The sequence below is a fragment of the Oncorhynchus nerka genome, unplaced genomic scaffold, assembly GCF_034236695.1.
Source record: "Oncorhynchus nerka isolate Pitt River unplaced genomic scaffold, Oner_Uvic_2.0 unplaced_scaffold_1966, whole genome shotgun sequence".
Lineage (NCBI taxonomy): Eukaryota > Metazoa > Chordata > Actinopteri > Salmoniformes > Salmonidae > Oncorhynchus > Oncorhynchus nerka.
This window is the reverse complement of record NW_027039360.1, coordinates 1-26,016: the sequence shown is the minus strand read 5'-3', so window position 1 is coordinate 26,016 and position 26,016 is coordinate 1. Positions and strand designations below refer to the sequence as shown.

Here is a 26,016-nt window from a genome sequence, read left to right as displayed (position 1 = left end):
TTTGCGTTCCTTTTTCCTCTGTTTTGTCACGCCTGGTTGTCCTCTCATAGGTGAGATATTTCATAAACTCTACTCTTTTACACAAATAACTCAAATACTGCCAGGCTTTTGACGTGCATACATTTTTATACTGGATAAAAACATTTCATAGAGAAACATAAACATAGATACAGCGGTAGGTTTATTTACTACCTCAAGGCACAGGTCTACGCTAAAAATACACTTTGCAGCCAAACAGGAGAGCGACATCCTACGCAATCGGCGCTACTGTTTAAAAAAATTAGTTGATTTCTGACAGATTTACCCAGTGCTTTAGATTTATATGTGGAGAAATGTGAGAGGAAATATGGCTGTCTTAATACTCTGGTCACCCTTCACAATGCAAAGAGAGGTCATTATAGCAATCGAAATGCTTTTGAAATACAAGAATATCTGAACGTCTGTAGCCGTAATATTTTTGACATGTGTGTATATACAGTATATATGATAGTATAAATACCTCACATGTGACTAGTAATTAGCCAATTAAAATGTTTATCTGACTCCATAAAGATGATTTAGCAATATGGAAGAACAATATATTTGAGTTACACTAATAGGCAATCAAGAAATGTCTGAGAATGGAATCCTAAATACAAGTGTATTTAATTACTTTGGAAAATGAAGGGATTACATACAAGGCACCAAGCTTAAGTTATAAAGCATTAACAAGCATTACAAGACATTCAATGCTGGACCATAGCAAAAAAAAATCCATCTGGTTAAGAAGCAGCTCACCAACCTTCAGCTCTGGACAGACAACACACTTTCACTCAGAAATAAGTGAGTATAAAAAAATATATAAAAAATATGCACAGGTCACAGGTTGGGAAAAGTGAAAACTAGAATGGGTGCTCCAGCACACAGTGCAGAGAGAACATTAATAAACGTGTAACGTTCCGGTCAAAGAGACCTTTCATTAGCAGCCTAAGACATTCATTAGCAGCCTAAGACATTCATTAGCAGCCTAAGACATTCATTAGCAGCCTAAGACATGCATTAGCAGCCTAAGACATTCATTAGCAGCCTAAGACATTCATTAGCAGCCTAAGACATTCATTAGCAGCCTAAGACATGCATTAGCAGCCTAAGACATTCATTAGCAGCCTAAGACATTCATTAGCAGCCTAAGACATGCATTAGCAGCCTAAGACATTCATTAGCAGCCTAAGACATTCATTAGCAGCCTAAGACATTCATTAGCAGCCTAAGACATTCATTAGCAGCCTAAGACATGCATTAGCAGCCTAAGACATTCATTAGCAGCCTAAGACATGCATTAGCAGCCTAAGACATTCATTAGCAGCCTAAATATTAGCAGCCTAATCAAGTATTTCATCACTTGTCGAATTAATGTTAAGACCATTATTATTTTTCTTGATCCGCATTTGAGCTAACTCAAGAATACGAGATTCCCTCAACTTAAAAAGGTCTGTAGCTGGCACCTTATTCATTACATAGGATGTGTATTCATTATATATCAGGGAATCTAATGGAATAAATAATCTAAACTTCCTACGGACCCACGGATGCAAATATGAAGGATACGACCTGAACCGGACATTCCGAGTAATCAAGAATACTCCTAAGTATCCAGTCGCCGTTTACCGAACTTCCAAAGTTATTAAAATAATCCACAATTTCCTAATGATATATCACGTTGGGGTCACCATTTACTGCAGTGGGCATTGTACTTGTGTACCTGGACCATTTGTCATGCAACTCCAGGTAACAGAGGGCATATAAAGTAGTGCCAAGCCTACATGTCTGATGCAGTAATTGTCTACTTTGCAGACAGACAATGCATTTGGTCTTGCCGAGGACTCTCCACAGGACAAAGAGTTCTGCTCATCTGCTTAGAAGACTCTTCTCCCAAAAGTACTTACCTACTTTAACGCTTTTTACCAAGGTAATGTGAATTGTCGAGTCATTTAAATTAATCAGATAATATTCATATTTTTAATTAATAATGTTCATATTAGTGGTTTTGCTTGACACATTTTTTGTGTGCTTTTATAGGCAAAGTGATGAATGCATTAGTTAGCACTACTGATATATGTATTTAACAATTTTCCAGGATCCATGCCCATTGTGTGATGAAGCAAAAGAAGTCCTTGAACCATATAAACACAGGGTGAGGTTATGTTTCTCAGAAAAATGCACCTTAAATGTTTGCTGAACAAATGGATAAGTGTCTGCTAAATGGCACCTTGACTTTTTCCACATTTTTATTACATTACAGCCTGTTTCAAAATGGATTAAATTGTTTTTCCCCCTCATCAATCTATACACAATACCCCATAATGACAAAGTACATATCCATAAGTATTCAAATCCTTTGCTATGAGACTTGAAATTAAGCTCAGGTGCATCCTGTTTCCATTGATCATCCTTGAGATGTTTCTACAACTTGGTTGGAGTGCACCTGTGGTAAATTAAATTGATTGGACATGATTTTGAAAGGCATACACCTGTCTATATAAGGTCCCACAGTTGACAGTGCATGTCAATGCAAAACCAAGCCATGAGGTCGAGGGAATTGTCCTTAGAGAGTCGAGACAGGATTGTGTCGAGGCACAGATCTGGGGAAGGGTACCAAAACATTTCTGCAGCATTGAAGATCCCCTAGAACACAGTGGCCGACATCATTCTTAAATGGAAGAAGTTTGGAACCACCAAGACTCTTCCTAGAGCTGGCCGCCCTGCCCAACCAATCAATCGGGGGAGAAGGGCCTTGGTCAGGGAGGTGACCAAGAACCCAATGGTCACTTTGACAGAGCTCAAGAGTTCCTCTGTGGAGATGTGAGAACCTTACAGAAGGACAACCATCTCTGCAGCACTCCACCAATCAGGCCTTTATGGTAGAGTGGCCAGACGGAAGCCACTCCTCAGTAAAAGGCACATGACAGCCTGCTTGGAGTTTGCCAAAGGTCATCTGAAGGACTCCCAGACCATAAGAAACAAGATTCTCGGGACTGATGAAACCAAGATTGAACTCTTTGGCCTAAATGCCAAGCGGAACGTCTGGAGGAAACCTGGCACCATCCCTATGGTGAGGGATGTTTTTCAGCAGCAGGGACTGGGACATTAGTCAGGATCGAGGGAAAGATAAACGGATCAAAGTACAGAGAGATCCTTGATGAAAACCTGCTCCAGAGCGCTGAGGACCTCAGACTGGGGTGAAGGTTCACCTTCCAACAGGGCAATGAACCTAAGCACACAGCCAAGACAATGTAGGAGTGGCTTTGGGACAAGTATTTGAATGTCCTTGAGTGGCCCAGCCAGAGCCCGGACTTGAACCCGATCGAACCTCTCTGGAGAGACCTGAAAATAGCTGTGCAGCGATGCTCCCAATCCAACCTGACAGAGCTTGAGAGGATCTGCAGAGAAGAATGGGAGAAACTCTCCAAATACAGGTGTGCCAAGCTTGTAGCGTCATACCCAAGAAGACTCGATGCTGTAATTGCTGCCAAAGGTACTTCAACAAAGTACTGAGTATAGGGTCTGAATACCTATTTAAATGTGATATTTTTGGGAATTAAAAAAAACAAACATTTTCAAACATTTCAAAATACCTTTTTTTGCTTTGTCATTATGGGGTATTGTGTGTAGATTGAAGAGGAAAGAAAACAATTTAATCAATTTTAGAGTAAGGCTGTAACGTACCAAAATGTGTAAAAAGTAAAGTGGTCTGAATACTTTCCGAATGCACTGAGTGTACAAAACATTAAGAACACCTGCTCTTTCCATGACATAGACTGACCAGGTGATTCCAGGTGAAAGCAATGATCCCTTATTGATGTCACTTGTTAAATCCACTTAAATCAGTGTACATGAAAGGCAGTAGACAGGTTAAAGAAGGATTTGTACGCTTTGAGACATGGATTGTGTATGTGTGAATGGGCAAGACAAAAGATTGAAGTTCCTTTGAACGGGGTATGGTAGTATGTACCATGTGCCCTGGTTTGTGTCAAGAACGGCAACACTGCTGGGCTTTTTACGCTCAACAGTTTCCTGTGTATATCGAGAATGGTCCACCACCCAAAGGACATCCAGCCAACTTGACGCAACTGTGGGAAGCATTGTAGTTACCATGTGCCAGCTTCTCTGTGGAACGCTGGACACATTAGAGAGTCCAGGCCCCGACGAATTGGGGCAAAAAGGGGGCGGCGCAACTCCATATTCGGAAGATGTGTCTAATGTTTGGTATACTCAGTGTATTATGAAAAGGTCAATTTACTAATGAATGTCTTCTCTTATTTCTGTTATTTACAGTATATTTTTCTGCAGGTAGATATCACACTGCCGGAGAACCAAATTTGGTGGGACAGATACAAATACGACATCCCAGTCTTCCATCTGAATGGACAGTTTCTAATGATGCACCGAGTTAGCACTTCACTCCTGGAGAAACGGTTGGCTGAAGTGGATGAAGAACAACAATAAAATGACTTTGCAATAGTGTAGCCTTCTTAAAGCTAGAATCCAGGTCACCCCACCTGTGTTTTGGTAAAGAGCTGAGGGATGGGCACTATAACCACGCTCAAATTCATGGACAGAGATATGGATGCAAGGTCAGACCATGCATGATATTAAAATGATAGTTTTAACCATTTTTTTTAGGCTATTCAGTGTTTGTTTGCATTTACATTGTTTACAATTATTGGGAGTAAACTAAGCCTCTATTTTGGGTTCTCATGGAGTGTGACTGTTGAACAAAGCTCATGAGGCATTTATATAAGTTATATTCTTCAAAAATTAATGTATATATATATATCATTATTTTATAGGTCCAAAAATGAAAGTAGTAACTAAGCATTCCATCTTTAAATATACAGTTAAGGCCTACTGGCTCCCGAGTGGCCCAGCGTCATCCGGGTTTGGCTGGGGTAGGCCGTCATTTAAAATAAGAATTTGTTCCTAACTGACTTGCCTAGTTAAATAAAGGTTAAATAAAAAGTATATGTACAGTTGAAGTCGGAAGTTTACATACACCTTAGCCAAATACATTTAAACTCAGTTTTTCACAATTCCTGACATTTAATCCTAGTTAGAATTCCCTATTTTAAGTCAGTTAGGATCACCACTTTATTTAAAGAATGTGAAATGTCAGAATAATAGTTGAGAGAATGATTTATTTCAGCTTTTATTTCTTTCATCACATTCTCAGTGGGTCAGAAGTTTACATACACTCAATTAGTATTTTCTAGCATTGCCTTTAAATTGTTTAACTTGGGTCAAACGTTTCGGGTAGCCTTCCACAAGCGTCCCACAATAAGTTGGGTACATTATGGCCCATTCCTCCTGACAAAGCTGGTGAAACTGAATCAGGTTTGTAGGCCTCCTTGCTCGCACACGCTTTTTCAATTCTGCCCACACATTTTCTATGGGATTGAGTTCAGGGCTTTGTGATGGCCACTCCAATACGTTGACTTTGTTGTCCTTAAGCCATTTTGCCACAACTTTGGAAGTATGCTTGGGGTCATTGTCCATTTGGAAAACCCATTTGCGACCAAGCTTTAACTTCCTGACTGATGTCTTGAGATGTTGCTCAATATATCCACATAATTTTCCTCCTTCATGATGCCATCTATTTTGTGACGTGCACCAGTCCCTCCTGCAGCAAAGCAGCCCCACAACATGATGCTGCCACCCCCGTGCTTCACGGTTGGGATGGTGTTCCTCAGCTTGCAAGCTTCCGCCTTTTTCCTCCAAACATAACAATGGTCATTATGGCCAAACAGTTCTATTTTGTTTCATAAGACCAGAGGACATTTCTCCAAAAAGTATGATCTTTGTCCCCATGTGCAGTTGCAAACCGTAGTCTGGCTTTTTTTATGGCGGTTTTGGAGCAGTAGCTTCTTCCTTGCTGAGTGGCCTTTCAGGTTATGTCGATATAGGACTTGTTTTAGTGTGGATATAGATATTTTTGTACCTGTTTCCTCCAGCATCTTCACACCAAAGTACGTTCATCTCTAGGAGACAGAATGCATCTCCTTCCTGAGCAGTATGACGGCTGCATGGTCCCATGGTGTTTATACTCGCGTACTCTGTACAAACCCTGCTGTTTGTACAGATGAACGTGGTACCTTCAGGCTTTTGGAAATAGCTCCCAAGGATGAACTAGACTTGTGGAGGTCTACAATTTTTCTTTCTGAGGTTTTGGCTGATTTCTTTTGATTTTCCCATGTCAAGCAAAGAGGCACTGAGTTTGAAGGTAGGCCTTGACATACATCCACAGGTACACCTCCAATTGACTTAAATTATGTCAATTAGCCTATCAGAAGCTTCTAAAGCCATGACATTTTTTAAATATTTTCCAAGCTGTTTAAATGCACAGTCAACTTAGTGTATGTAAACTTCTGACCTACTGGAATTGTCATACAGTGAATTAATTATAAGTGAAATAATCTGTAAACAATTGTTGTAAAAATTACTTGTGTCATGCACAAGGTAGATATCCTAACCGACTTGCCAAATCTATAGTTTGTTATTAACTAGAAATGTGTGGTGGGTGAAAAACGAGTTTTAATGACTCCAACCTAAGTGTATGTAAACTTCCGACTTCAGCTGTAGGCAATTTTTTATTTGACTGAAATAAATATAGGCCTATAATTTTCTTACGTGAAATGCATGCTTATGGTGATGATTATCTTTTGTCAATACATTTTAAATATCAAAAGACAGCCGTCTTACATTGGATGAATAATAACCAAGTACCAGTAATTGATTTGAAAGTGAAAGTTCCTGGATAGACCGCCAGGATGCGCCACGGTACCCGAGATCATCATTCCGCCGAGGACCCTCCCATTGGTGGCAAGTCTTGTTACTGCAATAATCTGATTGGATGGGGGAGACCGTTATTGTATGTCTGACTGGCTAGACTGCTTGATTTACCAGCTGACGGGGGGGAAGTTGGCGTGGATCACTGACATTAAACCAAACGATTATTTGATCATCCTGCGTCGCAGTGTGTATAATCATAATTTGAAGACTTGGGATCTCACAATGAAGGTATGTATAGTTTAGATATTAGTAAGTACAAATGGTAAAATGTAAGGTGTGGCACATGAGTTAACAAGATTAACATTTCGTTTTGTGTCTGGCTCAATACACCCACACACCCTGCTGTCAAAACAATGCAATGGGGTTCACAATGCATAAAGCTAATGTTAGTTACAGTGTTACAATCTATGTTATTACTTGTCTTTATGAACAATGTCAATAGTCACCGTGAAAGCGTGTGATTTTTGTAAATGGTCTGATAAATTGCGAGGCTACTTTCATTTATCTAACATGTACAGTGCATTCAATTTTCTGAAAACGGTATCTGTTCTTTGAGTCTTCTTGGCAGCTCTCTCTTTGGGACTTGCCTGTGATAATCCCAAAAATGCTGTCATGAGACCGAGGGCACATTTGCTCCAGAACGTTAGTTAATTAGTCAGAGCATTTCTCGTACAGTTGTCATTGCGTTCAGCTGTTGCATTATTGTTGACTCGTGTAGGCTTCTTCAATTGGACAGCCAAGCCAATGATGATATACAGACTGAAAAACATGACAATATTATATTTTTAATAAAAAATAAATACATATTTTAAACTTTAACACACTCTTTTTAAAGTGTGTCTATTACAGCAAAACGGTCAAATTACTCTTTTCAATTTCACGTTGAGTGCACAGACCGCACACACACTATGGATAGCTACAAGTAACTGCCAAAATAATGGAAACACCAACTTGGTGTTAATACAGCGTTGGGCCAACACAAGCCAGAACAGCTGTCTGGAATTCTATTGAGGGATGCGACACCATTGTTCCACAATAAATTCCATAATTTGGTGTTTTGTTGTTGATGGTGGTGGAAAGTGCTATCTCAGAGCCGCCACTCTAGAATCTCCCATAAGTGTTCAATTGGGCTGAGATCTTTTAACTGAGACATCGGCATATGGTTTTCATGCTCATAAAACCATTCAGTGACCACTCGTGCCCTGTGGATGGGGGCATTGTCATCCTGTGGGGGGCTTAGCCATGGTAGCCAAAGTAATAGTCTGCCCAGCATTTTTATACATGACCCTAAGCATTATGGTATGTTATTGCTTAATTAACTCAAGAACCACACCTGTGTGGAAGCACCTGCTTTCAATATACTTTGTATCTATCCCTCATTTACTCAAAAGTTTCCATTATTTTGGCAGCTACCTGTATATCATAACTAATACTGAAGTTTCTACTGGAGTTATTAAGAGAAGCACATATGTCTGTGTCTATCTGGTTATTCATCACGCAATAGATAGGTGATCTTTTGTCGAGAGGGTCAAACAATATGGTCATTGGTCCGTGCCATAAGGGCACTAGACTGAAAGCGTATGCAGCATGGTGCTGCTTTAAGGAATCCAGTCCCTGCGGTGTGTCATGAGTGTACTTTGGCCCTTTTAAAAAAAAAAGATATTGTTTGGCATTGCTTTGTTTACAGTTGTTCAGCTTATCATGTCATCAAAATACTCCCTGAACATACAACACACAGAAAATATGTTCATTTATACAGCATTTCTAACTAAATATGAATTTGTGGTTATGAACATCTGATTGTAGAGGCCAATTTAATATCTTGCTGGAAAGTATAGAATAAAAATAGCTTGAACGGTTTTGGTGAAATGCTCATTTGGCTGTGTAATACCAATATTCACATTGCACTGTGCTGTATGTGGAGAGTTTAGCATTACTAATGATCTCTGTGGTGTATCATTTGGATTAAAATGTGAATTATACTAAAGGTTAGACTAGAACTTGTGTGAAACACATGGTGAACGGATATCGTTGTGGCTATAAAAATGTTAGATGGATTAATACTATTCTGTTGTCTGCCTGAGCCTCATAGACAACAATGATGCAAAGCATCCTGGGGGATCACAACAACAGAAGTTGTCATGTAACAGAGAACAGTCAGGTTCTAATAGGCTGGGGTGTAAAATAAAGGCTGATATTATATGCCTTTCCTATGTTTGGAAAACTATATAGTAACCACAAGGAAATAAGATGTCAAATAGAATGTTAGATTGAGGCAAGGGGTCACTCACAGACAGTGCGGAGGTCAATTGTAATCAAATTAATTTAGTCAACAAAAATTATAATTTTCCTTCATGGAAAAAAGGAATTTCAGTTAACTTCCTGAATTGACCGACTAGCAATGGCATTGCAACCAACCATGCTCACAGAACACAGCCCCAGGGAGCAACAAAGTAGATTTACAATGCAGTATGTGGGAGGACGGCATAGTGATATAGTGTCCTACAATGTGTGTACTGTGAAAATATTGATTGGTCAGTGCTGTGGCTACCAGGTCTCACAATCCACTGTTGTAGCAGGCATTGTGCCAATTCTCAATAGCTGTCAGCCATCATGAAAAGGGAAAAGTACCCATCTGAAGTGGAGACTGTGCAGAGGACAATCACTCCCAAGGTTTCTCTGAAGTGTCAGTTTCCTTAGTGTGTTATAGCTATTGTACATCTGTACGTGCCTTGGTAAGATGGAGGGATAAAATGGTGAAGAATAGTGGAGAATTGGACATGGCTCTATTTCCCAGATGCACCAAAATAGTATTCTCAGTGTGTGTTTGAATGTACGTGTGTGTGTGGTGGGTGTGTTCAAATAGATAGTCAGTAGTAGTAGTAGTTATTTGAATCTATCTAAATGGGCACCCTTCCAGCACAAGGCCAATGTTGTTTTTTACCCCTGAAAACATCTGTACAGCGGTTTTGGTCAAGTAGTATCTCTAGTTTTCCATTAGATTTAACTGATCATTCAAAATCCCTATTTCGCCAAAGAGCTTGTTGCTATGCAATGGGATAGCTTGTCACACCTCGTCACTCCTCTGATTGGCTCAGAAGAGTAAACAAATCATGACATGTTGATGTTGTTTATCTCAGACTTGATCTACTACTTGACAGCTGGCACACTGCCAAACTAATCCCCTGCAGTTTCACATTAAACTGACAATGACGCGCAATACAAGTTATTATTACATTAAGTAATTCTGTGGTGATACAGTAATATCCTCTGATTGACAGGGGTAATCCCTCTGAGTTAAAGGCACTAGCCCCTATGGGCTGAATCCATATCCTCGTTGGTTTCCCCTCCCCTTGTCTGTTCAGAGCCACGACAGTTCGACGCCTTCTATTAATTGCACAAAGCACAGTGACATCACTGGCAGTTAGAAAAGCCATCACAGACAATCAGGCCTTCATGCCAATGGTATGTATGTCAACTCATAGATTATATGTGTCAGTAACACAGATAATGTTCTAGTAACAGATGACATTCATATTCTGACTATCTCTGAAACCCATTTAGATAATACCTTAGATGATACAGTGGTAGCAATACATGGTTATAACATTTACAGAAAATACAGAAATGCCAGTGGTGGAGGTGTAGCTGTTTTATATTCAGAACCACATCCCTGTAAAGATTAGAGTGGATCTCATGTTAAATACTGTTGAAGTAATATGACTACAGGTTCATCTGCCTCACCTAAAGACCATTCTGGTGGGAAGCTGCTATAGACCAAGTGATAACAGTCAGTATATGTATTTGATATCAACAGAGAGGTATATTTTCTGGGTGATTTAAATATTGACAGGCTTTCATCAAGCTGCCCAATCAAAAAAAATATAGTTTCAAACTGTAACCAGTGCCTGCAACCTGGTTCAGGTTGTCTGTCAACCCACCAGGGTAGTTACAAACAGCACAGGAATAAAATCATCAACACGTATTGATCACATCTTTACTAAGGCTGCAGAAATATGCTTGAAAGCAGTATCCAGATCCATCGGATGTAGTGATCACAATATAGTAGCCATGTCTAGGAAAACCAAAGTTCCAAAGGCTGGGTCTAATATAATGTATAAGAGGTCATACAATAAGTTTTGTGGTGATTCCTATGTTGATGTAAATAATATTTGTCGGTCCGTGGTGTGTAATGAGGAGCAAAAAGACGCTGCACTTGACACATTTATTCAATTCCTTATTCCAGTTACTGATAAGCATGCACCCATTAAGAACATGACTATAAAAACGGTTAAATCCCTGTGGATTGGTGAGGAATTAAAAAATGGTATGGTTGAGAGTGATGAGGAATGGTAAATAAGTCTGGCTGCACAACCGATTGGCAAACATATTGCAAATTGAGAAGTCATGTGACTAAACTAAATAAAAATAAACTACACTATGTAACAAAGATAAATGACATAAAGAATGATAGTAAAGCTTTGGAGCACCTTCAATGACATTTTGGGGAAAAATGCAAACTTTGAATCATATGGCTCATTCATCACAAAATTGACTGATATTGCCAACTACTTTAATGATCATTCATTAGCAAACTTAGGCATGACATGCCAGCAACAAACACTGACACTACACATCCAAGTATATCTGACCAAATTATGAAAGACAAGCATTGTAATTTTGAGTTATGTAAAGTGAGTATGGAAGAGGTGAAGCAATTATTGTTGTCTATCAACAATGACAAGCCACTGGGGTCTGACATCTTGGATGGAAAATTACTGAGGATAATAGCGGACAATATTGCCACTCCTATTTTACATATTTTCAATTTAAGCCTACTAATTTAAGCCTGGAGAGAAGCAAAAGTAATTCCACCACCTAAGAATATTAATGCCCCCTTTACTGGCTCAAATAGCCGACCAATCAGCCTGTTAACAACCCTTAGTAAACTTTTAGAAAAAATGGTGTTTGACCAGATACAATGCTATTTTACAGTAAACAAATTGACAACAGACTTCCAGCACTCTTATAGGGAAGGACATTCAACAAGCACAGCACTTACACAAATGACTGATGATTGGCTGAGAGAAATTGATGATAACAGCCCCCATAATCTTTTTTTTGTTAGACTTCAGTGCGGCTTTTGACATTATCGATCATAGTCTGCTGCTGGAAAAACATGTGTTATGGCTTTACACCCCCTGCTATATTGTAGATAGAGTTACCTGTCTAACAGAACACAGAGGGTGTTCTTTAATGGAAGCCTCTCCAACATAATCCAGGTCGAATTAGGAATTCCCAGGGCAGCAATCTAGGCCCCTTACTTTTTTCAATCTTTATGAAAACGACATGCCATTGGCTTTGAGTAAAGCCATTGTGTCTATGTATGCGGAGGACTCAACACTATACACGTCAGCTACTACACCGACTGCAACACTTAACAAAGAGCTGCAGTTTGTTTCAGAATGGGTGGCAAGGAATAAATTGGTCCTCAATATTTCTAAAACTAAATACGTTGTATTTGGGACAAATCATTCACTAAACCTCAACTAAATCTTGTAATAAATAATGTGGAGATTGAGCAAGTAACCCTGTATTGTAAACTGTCATGGTCAAAACATATTGGGGAGAAGTCTGTCCTTAATAAAGTGCGAATCTAACAGCACTAACAAAAATTATATTCCACATCAAGTAACTGATGTAAGCAGTAAAATTAGATTTTAAAAAACAGAGAGTAATACACCTTATGGAACAGCGGAGACTGCGAAGCAACACAAACTGGCATCCACACAATTACATGTTTTATTTAACTAGGCAAGTCAGTTAAGAACAAATTATTATTTACAATGACGGCCTACCCCGGCCAAACCCAGACAACAATGGGCCAATTGTGCGCCAGCTTATGGGGTTCCCAATCACGGCTGGTTGTCGAACCAGGGTCTGTCTTGATCCCTCTATCACTGAGATGCAGTGTCTTAGACAGCTGCGCCACTCGGAAGCCCACACTATACACACACGTACACATGGATTTTGTATTGTAGAGATGTGGTAGTGGAGTAGTCTGTGGTGAAATATATTGTGACTGTATTGTAATGTTTTTTAAATTGTATAAGGCAGTTGATTTTGCTGGACCCCGGGAAGAATAGCTGCTGCCTTGGTAGGAACTAATGGGGATCCATAATAAATACAAATGCAAATACAGATACTACACAGCAGCCATGCCTCTCTAGATACAGTGGTTTTGCTCAAGTTGTGGTAAGATATAGGATGCCAATTCTTGTTTTAGGAGGTTAGCTAGGCCACAGTTTAAGCCATACTTTGAGCAGTTCTGTATTAAACGCTAGCCCTGTCTAGCCCTTTCCCACTATAACCGAAGAGATATACTGTAGCCTATTTATACATGTGGGATTTCTGTTGAGAAGTTGGAGTTAAAAGGGCATCTGAAAAACAAAAGGGCAGATTTTTTGCTCTAATTTGTGCCCCGGGGCAGCATGCCATGCAAAAGGCAGCATGGAGTCCTTTTCCTGCCATGCCACAATGGTCGGTTGGCAGCACTCGCAGAGCTGGGTGGGCACTGTCCCTAGCACACACAGTCAAAGCCCCTTTGTACTCAGTCCCACATTGGCTATTTATATCTATTAACTTCCTTATTGCGGTAGATTAACCATAAACGAGTCGCTATGGGGTTTTATCTCAGAAAAGTATGCAGCTATGTTATGGTCAAACACTAGTTGAAGAGGAATGCTGTAGTGTAGTTGTGTGGGAACAGTCTAGATAATTGTGCCGGCCTAGAGTCAGTGGATGCTCACAGGCATTTGAAATTGGATATTCTCAATAAAAAAAATGAGTTAAATGCTCAAACGCAAAAAATGTTAACCATGTGTGTAGAGATGTTTGGAAAATGAATTTGTCTACTGGCACGCTGTTGAAAGGTGTGAGTAAAACTAAAAAGCTAAATTGGGTTTAAAAACAAACAGGCTAAACAAGAGTTGGAAGTTCTCATGTGTGTGGTTTGGCACTGGCCAATGCATGTCCACTGTCTTTGAAACAATTATTTTTGGTCTAATGTGAAAAGCCTTTGTAGTGCGTTTCACTTGGCTGAGTGAAAATGAATAAACAAATTGAAAAAAATGAGCCTCCTACACATCTCTTGAGGTCTAAAAAAATTACCACCACCTACGGAAACCACCTTAATACATTGTGTTTGGCATCAGTACACTTTATCAGTTATTGTTTTAAACCTTTTACTACCAAAACCAGAAAGGTGTTTAAATGCAGTTGTCACAGACAGTATTATTAGCCAATTAGTCTTAAAGATGAGACATTTGGAAAGATTTAAGACACCACAACTGTGTGTGTGTGTGTGTGTGTGTGTGTGTGTGTGAGGGGGGAGGGGGTTATATATGCGGTCATGCAAGCTTAGGGAGAACCCAGAAGTGCAGTCTTTTGCAGAGCTAGTTCTCACCAAACTGGCCCACTTCCTATGTGCCCCTTCCTCTAGCTGTTTAAATTAACCACACTTTGTCCCAAAGGACACTGAGAAGGGAAGGAAGAGGAGGGGGGGGGGTCTACGACTCTGCGTCCTTAAGGATGGAATTAAGACTGGCTAGAGGTTACCGGCTGTGGTCAGCGGGGTGGTGGAAAGCAGTCTGTCAAACAAGCTATATTTAAGTCTCTCTGGTCCCTTTCCCACAGTGCTAGAGCTCAGAAAATGCGAGAGGGGGAGAGACCTCAAGTTGAAGCCAAACAGCATGGCTAGCTAGCGTGGAATGCTATCGTGTATTCCTATCCTCTACTCAGTTTACTGTTTCAGTTGGGGGCTGATTCACAAGTACTCTAAGTGTGTGATTTGGGTCAGGCTTAGAATGCCATCGTGCTACACTATACTCTGTTTCAGTTGAGGACTGATTCACAAGTACTGTAACTCACTCACCCCCTATCTGAGACATCTACTGCAGCCCTCATCCTCCACATACAACACCCATTCTGCCAGTCACATTCTATTAAAGGTCTCCAAAGCACACACATCCCTGGGTAGCTCCTCTTTTCAGTTCGCTGCCGCTAGCAACTGGAACGAGCTGCAACAAACACTCAAACTGGACAGTTTTATCTCAATCTCTTCATTCATAGACTCAATCATGGACACTCTTACTGACTGTTCTGGCTGCTTTGAGTGATGTTTTGTTGTCTCTACCTTTTTGCCTTTTGTGCTGTTATCTGTGCTCAATAATGTTTGTACCGTGTTTTGTGCTGCTACCATGTTGTGTTGCTACCATGTTGTTGTCATGTTGTGTTGCTACCATGCTGTGTTGTCATGTGTTGCTGCCATGCTATGTTGTTGTCTTAGGTCTCTCTTTATATAGTGTTGTCTCTCTTGCAGTGATGTGTGTTTTGTCCTATATTTATATTTTATAAAATATATATTTTTAATCCCAGCCCCTGTCCCCGCAGGAGGCCTTTTGGTAGGTCGTCATTGTAAATAAGAATTTGTTGTTAACTGACTTGCCTAGTTAAATAAAGGCTACATAAAAAATATAAATAAACTGTGATTGGGGTCAGGACTAGCTAGCTTAGAATGCTATCGTGCTACACTATACTCTGTTTCAGTTGAGAGCTGATTCACATGTAGCCCACTGAATGATTTGTTTTTGGGGAGGGCTGAGGAAATCTGCATGGAATAAAGCCATTGTTTATCCATTGTGATGGCAAAATTTGGGAATTCCTAGTTACGCAACATTTTACTGGAAGAATTCAAGCCAATCCGATAACTGTGAGTCACATTTTGATAAAAACACAGTCTTTCCTCTCTGTCCTTTATCTTAAAAGGATCGGCGACTAGAAAGACCAAACACGGGGTAAATTTAGCCGATACATTGTTGCTGCAGAGAGATTGACCTCTGAAAGATGGGAACCAAGTTAATAGGCCTTTGCACAATGGTTCCTCAATAAAAGACATACCACAGTGTTATGACGCACTTGAACTATGTTATTGGTCAAACCTAAAAACAATATTAACAATAGAGATCTATTCTATTGATATGGACATAAGACACTGTTTCATTGAATAAGTAACATTTAACTTGAAGGTGTTGAATATTGGTTGTCACCAACTCTGTGACAACGTATACACTTAGACTACTGTTTCTTACAACTGAGGGACTTGACTGACCAAAGGCCTAGACAAAACAGTGTGAATAAATCTACAACCCAACAAAACGTTATACACTTGACCATAAGCCACATTCTTTCATTGTTAAATACTTCACCCTATCAAGGCTTGATCTAGCCTGGTTGAAGCAGACTGACGTGAGCGTTCAGTCCAGTTTAACCAGGCTAGGCTTGACCACAGCTTGTGAGTAAATCACTGATGAGAGTTAAGTGCCTGTTCCGAAGGCTTCGGCAGCAGAAGTGGCTGCCAACTGTTACACACAGAGCCACAGCTGTGACTTGAATGCAGGACAGGAGTGGTATCCTGTCCACTGAACAGCTTATCATTTGATGCCGCTCTCGTCCACTGGAACCAGCCCAAAGCTCATTTAACACACTGTAACACATACTGTAGCACACTGACAAGTAATTTAATGGGAGATAGAGACAGCAACACTATGCCATAGTGGGATTGACTGGGAAAGGCTTACAGTATAACCTCGTTTATCACTTTATCTCATCGTTCCAGAGCCTCCAAATATTGTAGTGAATAGGGAGGATAGCCGATATGAACCGAAAGACCTCGACACACTAGACTCTGGGCCTCTTTGCAGGGTGATATGCAGATCTGGAGTGGCTTATTCTGTGGGCTGCAACTTGTAAAAAACATAGCAGAAACATAGCTCTTTATTCTAGTTGAGAGAGGGGCATGTATGTTCTACACAATACATTTTCTACAACATTCTGTAACATTGAATGCTCCTGAATAAGCCTATGACTATGTCCCAGTATCCACACTATGTATAAGGCCCATGACTGTTCCCAGTATGCACACTATGTATGAGGCCCATGACTGTTCCCAGTATCCACGCTATGTATAAGGCCCATGACTGTTCCCAGTATCCACACTATGTATGAGGCCCATGACTGTTCCCAGTATCCACACTATGTATGAGGCCCATGACTGTTCCCAGTATCCACACTATGTATAAGGCCCATGACTGTTCCCAGTATCCACACTATGTATGAGGCCCATGACTGTTCCCAGTATCCACACTATGTATGAGGCCTATGACTGTTCCCAGTATCCACACTATGTATGAGGCCTATGACTATGTCCCAGTATCCACGCTATGTATGAGGCCTATGACTATGTCCCAGTATCCACGCTATGTATAAGCCCCATGACTGTTCCCAGTATCCACACTATGTATAAGGCCCATGACTGTTCCCAGTATCCACACTATGTATAAGCCCCATGACTGCTCCCAGTATCCACACTATGTATGAGGCCCATGACTGTTCCCATACCCACACTAGAACACTACTTAGAATGAACCAATGTATTTGCCATGCATTCTAATGCTAGCCTGTGTGTTAGTGTGGATACTGGCACAAAGCCAGTGTCTCCATAGGATTAAGTAGAGTAGGTGAGTGAGTGCGGGTCTAGGAGGCAGTAAGGGATAAATGAAACTTCAGAGGAATCTCCACCTCGCTTATCACCGACACTCAGGCTTATCTAGGCACAACAGTGCTTTCACTGTGTGACTAGGTCCTATTCACTGACAAGAATTGCATTTCATGCTCTTGTTTTTGAAGACTTAGTCCAGTCAGATTCAAAGCTGTCATCGCAATAAGCGAGTTAGCATGGTCTAATATTTAGAAGTTAGCTTAGCTATGTCAGTTAATTTTAAACTGTGATGTCCACACCCAGTGCTTCACAGCTCTCTGAGTAGTTATTTGCAGTATTTCAAAACATACAGCCTACAGCATGTCGACATGGGTCATCATTCACAATTCATAGGATATTCTCACATGCAGATGTCCTTAACGTTCACTGTGTATCACTGTCCTTGTCTAATTTTATTCTGGTGTACAGGTTTAAGACAGGAGTCCATTTAAAAAAAAAAAACTTTTTCTAATGCACTTTGACGGTCTTTCCCAAAAGCATGACTCAGAATATGTTTACATCATTTTCTCCACCATAGGTACTTGAGTCAAATAGTTTTACATTGAGTGACTGATTTACAAAGAATGACAAAAATCTATAGAAAGTACCATGAGTAAAGTGTTCCTGAAAGTCGACCAACAATGATTAATGTTCCTGTTTTGGAGGTCTGACTAGTCATTACTATTGTCTCCTGCTACGGTCATAGTTAGTCTCTTGCCTCAATTGGTCAAACCTTGTGACATGGTTGGAGATCACAGGTTCTCACAGGGGAAACATTCTGTTGCTGCACCGTGGCTTTGAAATGTAGTTTATGGCATTAACGAGAGCTGCTGTAGTCCACCCTGGCATGGGTTGCCTCGCTCCTATGCCTCGACGATGAGGTCAACAACAACATGTGAGGTCACCCAGTGCCAAACCACAACTTTTCAAAGCACATTGGTCCTGACCTGGAAAATGGCTACCCAAAAAGGTGGAGTGAGGGGCACACCGGGGTGGAGCAAGTTACCATTCAAGGTGTGTGTGTGTGCAAAACAAATCAGTCAATGAAGTTTTGTTTTTTGCATTTGCAACCTTAGTTGCAGGTTTGCAACTTAGGTGTATTTACAGTACATCTCACAACCACTATCTATCTCCACACCCACTTAAAGCATCTATAAGGGTCTACAGTAGGCCTATGTTTCCATGGGTTGTCTGCACACCAGGTTGAATGAATGACGCAACAGGAAGTGGTTTGACATTTTTCACTGACAGTTGAACAAATACGCAACACCACCCACAGAGTGCCAAGGAGGCTCTGCTTCCTCTGTATCCAAACACAATGTGGAACAACTGTGTTCTTGCCCTTCCCTATCGTATGTCTGTACCAAATGCTATTCTAAATCAAATACTTTAGCTGTTCTTGATTGAACTTGCCTAGCACAATGGAACCAATGGAAAAGTCCAGAAAGTGAAAACCCCACCCACTTGACACTTCGGGCATGCTAAAGCAAACGCTCAAAGTATTTGAAAGATTTCAAATAGTATTTGAACCCAGGTCTCGTCCCTACCACTTCTCCATCATTTAGATTTTTACACCCACTCACAAACGGTTGCGTTGTGTAATCTGATAGGCATTGTGAAGAATTTAAAAAGTCACTATCCTGTTGTCTCACTGGTCCTAGTCAGGAAGAGTTCATTGGCATGGTTGAATGTACAATACTGAAAGCTCTATCTGTATCCAATAGCATGTCATTCACATTTATTTGTACTGTAATAGGGAGTGCCAGAATTATAGTGCGTGGTTCCAGGGCAAAAGATCATTATCTGAAAGGAACGTCCTCTGTGGACGTGTTAACAACGTGTCTAGTAATATTACGTCTTCTAAAGCTCTTTAGCGAAAACTCTCGGGAAAACCAGCTGAAGGGCTCTACTGTCTCAGCTGTATACGGATATAAAGATGCCATTGTTTATCGTTCGCTGCTAGTTTACAGTTAAAACCCTTGTGTTATTTACGTGTCTTGTTTAATGTTGATTAATTGCTATGCTGGCATACGGATGCATTTCAATAGGGTTCGGTTGCATATATAGGTAGCTTCAAATGTTTACAATTAAAATCTTTGTGTTTATAATGTGTCTTGTTTAATGTCGGTTAATTTACATGCTATCATATGGATGTGTTTAGTGTGGTTACGTTGTATTCTTAGTTAGCTACAAATATGGTGAGTTATATTTAATCATTGTTCAACCAACCACATCTTTAGCCTGCAACACTGTGTATTGTTGTCAGTGTGGCCTTCCTCCAATCTGCTGCGTTGACACAATGTTTACCTGAACACCAGACATATGACCTCAGACGCATTGATGCAAATTAGTTTTGTGTTGACATCATTGTTTAGTTGTGTTGTCGCAGCCACCCTCTGTCTGTTTTCACTTTCCCTAGTTGTTCGGTGCGGTCTGGAATAGCTGAACTTGGACACGGTTAATGCCGGCGCACTGAATAGACAGACATCTGTGTTTAGTCTGTGGCAGTTGGAATGTGATCGCTGTCTGTTCGCATGTTCATTTTTGTGGTAAATATCAACACGAGCCAGAGGGAGTTGTACATTTTTAAGCGAGTAAGCATTAAGAGAAAACATTGACAGATCCCAAACATCTATCTCTCAATACATTCAATCAAAAACGTATAATATATTAAGACACTGCCTTTTGTTTATTTTGAGTGTGGTATGTTAGGTTAGTGTTACTCTGTTTGGAGTGGTAAAGAAACTTAGGTTGTACAGACGACTATTAATTATTCTGTATAGTTTATATATCCTCTGTCACAGGGAAGCAAGGAGATCTATACAGGTTAGTAAAGCCTCCGTCATTTGAGAGTGGTTTTATACTAGTAACCTATATAGATCTCCAGCACCTCAAGAGAGATGACCTTTAGTATAATTCTAACAGAAACATGGTAGGGAGGCCCTGCATATTACAGTAGGTCAAACATTGACTGGCATGTCTAACAATATTGATGTAACATAGGAAATGGAAAGGATTCTACTTGACTATGGACCATAGTTGACTGAATGTTCTCAGGTGAACTTTACTAATTTCATATCTTTGTAATTACTACACCACAAAATATAGCTTTTAACAAAGGCAGATAGGCCTATTCAGCAAATCACATTTTTTATTGGTCACACACATATTTAGCACATGTTATTGCGGGTGTAGCGAAATGCTGGTGTAGTGGCAGATTCAAAGCATTGAGTCTGACCTTCAGGATTTCACACCAAAAGAAGATACTGTATTCAATCCCATTGTGCCACCTGTATGTATGACTCATCAACACACACACTTTATGATGCTTGAAACCCTTGTCAATATCACTGTATCTCTCTCCCTTCCTCTACTCCAGACAGATGATGCTCAGTAACCAAGCCAGACGCCAATGAAAGATAACCGTCTGCTGCCATGACGACCAGTCGCTGCACTCTGTTGCCGGAGGTGCTGCCAGAGCGTTCTGACTCTGCCCACACAGGGAGTTGCTTGAGCGACAGGGACTTTGATCCAATGGGTAGCCTGGACTACCCGACAGAGCCTGACCTCCCAGGAAAAGAAATGGAAGAGCAGAGCAGTCCGGCCAATGGAGAGCCGCAGTACTACATGCAAGTGTCTGCCAAGGACGGGCAGCTGCTGTCACCTATCGTGGGAGCGTACGCCAAACAGAGGTATGGACCTGCCAAACATGGATAGAATAGAGTTTTGTACGAGTGTGGAGGGGAGGGGTTGGTGGGGGTCAGAGGTAAAGTGAAGCTAGTTTTAAATATATACCCAAATATAACCAAACACGATTTCTGAATGGTAACAAATCAAGTGCCTCTCAAAAGGATTTCCCCCCTCTATCTGTCTGGGATGTCCTTCTTGTTCTCTGTGCCGTGAAAGAGGACTATATAGATCCTATAGATGAGTAACTATGGCTTCAGACAGCTACATAACTTACATACCAATCACACTAACTGGCCCTGTGGGGTAAATGTCTGTACATTTGAAACACAACAAATGTCCTGTTCTGGCCGGATGGTGCAGAGTCTAAATTTAGCACCTTGATTAGCATGTACGCCTGACGGACTCTGTCAGTCACACACTATGGGAGACAAAGGGAGGCTTTAGCGGCAACAGCTGCAGTCATGCAGACTGGGTCACAACTGTTAGCCCCCCCAAAGCCCTCTTAATAATCAGCCTGTGGCATAGAGCTAGCTAGCATAGGGTAGCTTAGCTTAGAGATAGATTAGCATAGTAGCAAAGCGGCAGCTAGCATAGATTGGCATACAGTAGAGCTGGTTGCATACATTATAGAATTGGGATCAACTTAATTTGCTACCTATTACAGAATAAATATTACAGAATAAATTGCCATGGTAGCTACAATCTACAATGTATTATTTAATAAATACTGATTGAAGAGTATGTGCTATCCGAGTCCAAGGTCTACTTGTGCCGTCTTTCCAACTCTATGTCTGGCCATTGGCAAGACAACACAAACAGATCTGGGACCAGGTTATAAATGTGTATTTTTGTCATATATGTCTAATATAAACTAAATCAACAAACATTATCGCCATAGATGTTTACTAGTTGTTTTCGTATCCAGTGACGTTGTCGTCATGTTTGTTCTGTTGATGATCAACATGAAAAACAATTTCCAGATTAGGTTTAAAGGCTTTTATTACTTCAAACTGACGACGACTCCAAAGTTTTTTTTGTTCTAGCAAAATCGTATTATTAATTCATTTGTCTGACAAGATGATGTTCATTCTATTGTGTTAGTTATTGGCAGCGACGAGTGTTTATGTTCAAGGGGAGGTTTGTTGAGTGAGGGGCTCATTCATTGCGTCAAAGACATCGGCTTAGTTTCCTGATGAAATCAAGGCGATCAACAACCCAACATAATCATCATCCAGATTAGAGGATTAGATGCCATATAGGAGATTGGTGAATCATAGATTACAGTCCATATAGTAAATGAAAGTAATAATCCTCCTTGCATATGTTGTTTTAATCCAGAAAATGTTTGATTTGAGTCTGTAATCTAAGAGATGTACTGTATGTATGCATAGTACAGAGACAGAATAGACAGGGTATTCTAACAATGTGTGACAGCGTCAAATTACACCAACTCCCTCCCAGGGTTTTGTTATTTAACCAGCTAGTTTTCTATCCACTCAAATATTGACCTGATATTTTTGAAAACCTCTAGTCAGTGAATTGTGATGTCCAATCTTAGTTGTTATTGTTCTCAGAAAGGGGAAGGGAAGGGTGGATACCTAGTCAGTTGTCGAACTGAATGCCTTCAACTGAAATCTGTCTTCCGCATTTAACCTAATCTCTGAATCAGAGAGGTGCGGGGGCTGCCTTAATCGACATCCATGTCTTCAGCGCCCGGGGAACCGTGGGTTAACTGCCTTGCTCAGGGGCAGAAAGACAGATTTTTACCTTGTCAGCTTGGGGATTCAATCCAGCAACCTTCCGGTTACTGGCACAATGCTCTAACCACTAGGCTACCTGCCCAGATACTTAGTCAGATGTTATTGTTCTCAGAAAGGGGAAGTAGGATCCCTAGTCAGTTGTTATTATTCTCAGAAAGGGGGAAGTAGGATCCCTAGTCAGCTGTTATTGTTCTCAGAAAGGGGGAAGGGGAATACCTAGTCAGTTGCACAACTGAATGCATTCAGCTGTGTCTTCTGCATTTAACCCAACCCCTCTAAATCAGAGAGGTGCGGGTGCTGCCTTAATCGACGTCCACGTCATCAGCGCACGGGAGCAGTTGTGTTGGGGTTACTTTCCTTGCTCAAGGGGTGGAACGGCACATTTTTCCACCTGCGGTCCTAAGCTTCAAGGGGAACAGAAAACACCAGCCTGTGAAAACATCAGCGTATCTAAAGACAATTTCTTTCTGTTCCTCTTTTCCTCACCTCGTTCCATATCGCCGAAGCCCTCTGCCTGAGCGGCCCATGTGTCGGATCTGTCATGACGGAGGGGTCAGGCGGAGCCGTTTCCCCTGTGAGTGTGCAGGGACCCTGGGTACCATCCACCGGAGCTGCCTGAGCACTGGCTCTCTGCCTCTGGCACCAGCGCCTGTGAGCTCTGCCACTACCAGTTCACTGTACAGAGGAAGAACCGGCCACTGATGGAGGTACAGTATACAGACACATAAATACACACATGCACACACAAAATGCAGCATGTAAATAAACCATTGTCATAATCACATGCTACCCATACGGTGCATGGCCCTTTCGCTGTGCATGGCCCTTCTGTCCCCATCTGTCCACATAATCCCAACAAACACATATATGTTTGTCCGCGCTTGGGCTTAAAACTAGGCCTAGGGCCTGTCCTGTTTTTCCATGTTATTTTCATGTTACATCAAAACAACATGCCAAAGGATTTTCTTGGCTCTTGCTATCTTTTAGAAGAACACAGTCTAGTAAATCTGTCATTTATAGTTATAAGCTGTGGTGTGTGTGTGGTGTGAAGTTTGGTCTATATGCACAGATGGAATATGAAGTGAAGGGGTTGAAGACACTTTGGGCTTCTGGTAAACATTCCATGACACTTCACACACCCCACTTCCCTCTACATTCTCAGCAGTACACTTAGTTGTCAACCAATCCTCCATGTTACTGTGGGTTATATCATCACACTGATGTTACTGTGTGTCTTATTAGCAATGTAACAGTTAAAAGTCTTTCAGGGGTGAGTTTGCCAAAGCCTTAAATCGCAAAATAATTGTCAACACATAGCAAAAACACCTAGTCATCTGTGCTCTGTAAATTAATACTGCAAGTGAATGAATAAATCAACTCCAAATGAGTTTTCGTTCCTCGTGGTAATAAGTAAGCCTACTGCTAATATCGGTTGTATTTATGAATTCCGCTTACCCTCATTTCTTATTTGAAGAAGATTCACCCCATATTTTTGTGAATAACTCACCACACAATAATGTGTGTGTTAGTGTCCCTGCCTCCACAATAACCTCAGCTAACATGTTATTACCCCAGCATCTCCTATTCTTCTGCATCAGACACCGCCTCCATATATAATATAATTGATAAGGTGGTGCAAAGTGGTTGTTTGGTGGCAATTACACCCGTACCATGCATACCATGGTAGCATTTCTCATAAGACCTGGGTTCAACAACTATTCCAAAACGTTCAAATACATTGATCGTTTTCTTAAACCTGTCTGGTGTGCCGAATTGGTGGGATTTGCAATTTTGGGACAGTTCTATTGGTTCCACTGTGCTAGGTGAGCTCAATCAAGCACAGCTGAAGTAACTGAAAATATTTAAAATCGTATTTGAACCCAGGTCTGATTCCTCATGAATATAATATATCATCTATATATCGTGCCTCATCGTCTGGATCATAAAGAGAGCTTTGTTCCATGAGGTTTTGAGGATGCACCAGGATTTTTATTTTTATATTCTTGGAGCCATAGACTTTTAATATTGACAAACCACAGACATTGTGGGTTGGTTTGCGATTGAATTTCTCGTTATGTTCAGGAGAAGTCTACTTTCCAAATATTTGAAGAATGGGCTTTAGTTAAAGACGAACTCTGGAACTTTTGTATAATTTCATCCAGTAGTTTTGAAAATGATGCTCACGAGCCAAAAGTGTTCCCTGGTTTTTGTGTACTATATCATCAAATTGTGCAATATGTTGTCTATTTCGTATGAAATGTTACGCCCTGAAAATCATACAAATGTTGAACTATAGGTTACCAATTTGTTGTGCTTAAGATCCTGAAGTGCATCTTTAATATACTGAAACCAAAGATATTGTTGGGTAGTTGGCAATCCAAGCTAGCTGTCTATCAAAGCAAAGCGCATGTTGCTTTGGAATAGAGGTTGTATGAGGGAGAAAATGGCATCGCTAAATCAGCAAGGCATCATTTGGTTGGCTCTAGCCCAACCTAGCCCAGTCCCCGAAGACCTGACTGGCATCCTGTTTTAGAGTAAATCCAGTTACACTGTCCTATCTCTCAACATATTGCTATCAAACTCAGTTAGCAATTTTCTGCTAGCAATACACTGTTCCTGTTAGCTGGAAGACCATAAAACAATATACTGTTCCTGTTAGCTAGAAGACCATAAAACAATACACTGTTCCTGTTAGCTGGAAGACCATAAAACAATACACTGTTCCTGTTAGCTGGAAGACCATAAAACAATATACTGTTCCTGTTAGCTGGAAGACCATACAACAATACACTGTTCCTGTTAGCTGGAAGACCATAAAACAATACACTGTTCCTGTTAGCTGGAAGACCATAAAACAATACACTGTTCCTGTTAGCTGGAAGACCATAAAACAATACACTGTTCCTGTTAGCTGGAAGACCATAAAACAATACACTGTTCCTGTTAGCTGGAAGACCATAAAACAATACACTGTTCCTGTTAGCTGGAAGACCATAAAACAATATACTGTTCCTGTTAGCTGGAAGACCATAAAACAATATACTGTTCCTGTTAGCTGGAAGACCATAAAACAATACACTGTTCCTGTTAGCTGGAAGACCATAAAACAATACACTGTTCCTGTTAGCTGGAAGACCATAAAAC

At 40.7% G+C, this 26,016-nt stretch overlaps 1 protein-coding gene and 1 pseudogene across 2 annotated transcripts; both read left to right on the top strand.

Annotated features, from left to right (window-relative positions):
- cunh5orf63 (chromosome unknown C5orf63 homolog) lies at positions 1-5,015 on the top strand. 2 transcript variants are annotated; one of them, XM_029658968.2, is made up of 4 exons: positions 1-50; positions 1,834-1,948; positions 2,117-2,173; positions 4,315-5,015. In XM_029658968.2, the coding sequence occupies exons 2-4, from the start codon at positions 1,841-1,843 to the stop codon at positions 4,483-4,485; spliced, it is 336 nt and encodes a 111-aa protein (XP_029514828.1). In that variant the 5' UTR covers positions 1-50; positions 1,834-1,840; the 3' UTR covers positions 4,486-5,015. The 2 variants fall into 2 exon arrangements, with proteins under 2 accessions (XP_029514828.1, XP_029514829.1); XM_029658969.2 differs by lacking the exon at positions 1-50 and adding an exon at positions 697-822.
- A 1,709-nt stretch (positions 5,016-6,724) lies between these two features.
- LOC135567516 (E3 ubiquitin-protein ligase MARCHF3-like) lies at positions 6,725-23,615 on the top strand (annotated as a pseudogene).
- The last annotated feature ends 2,401 nt before the right edge of the window (positions 23,616-26,016 follow it).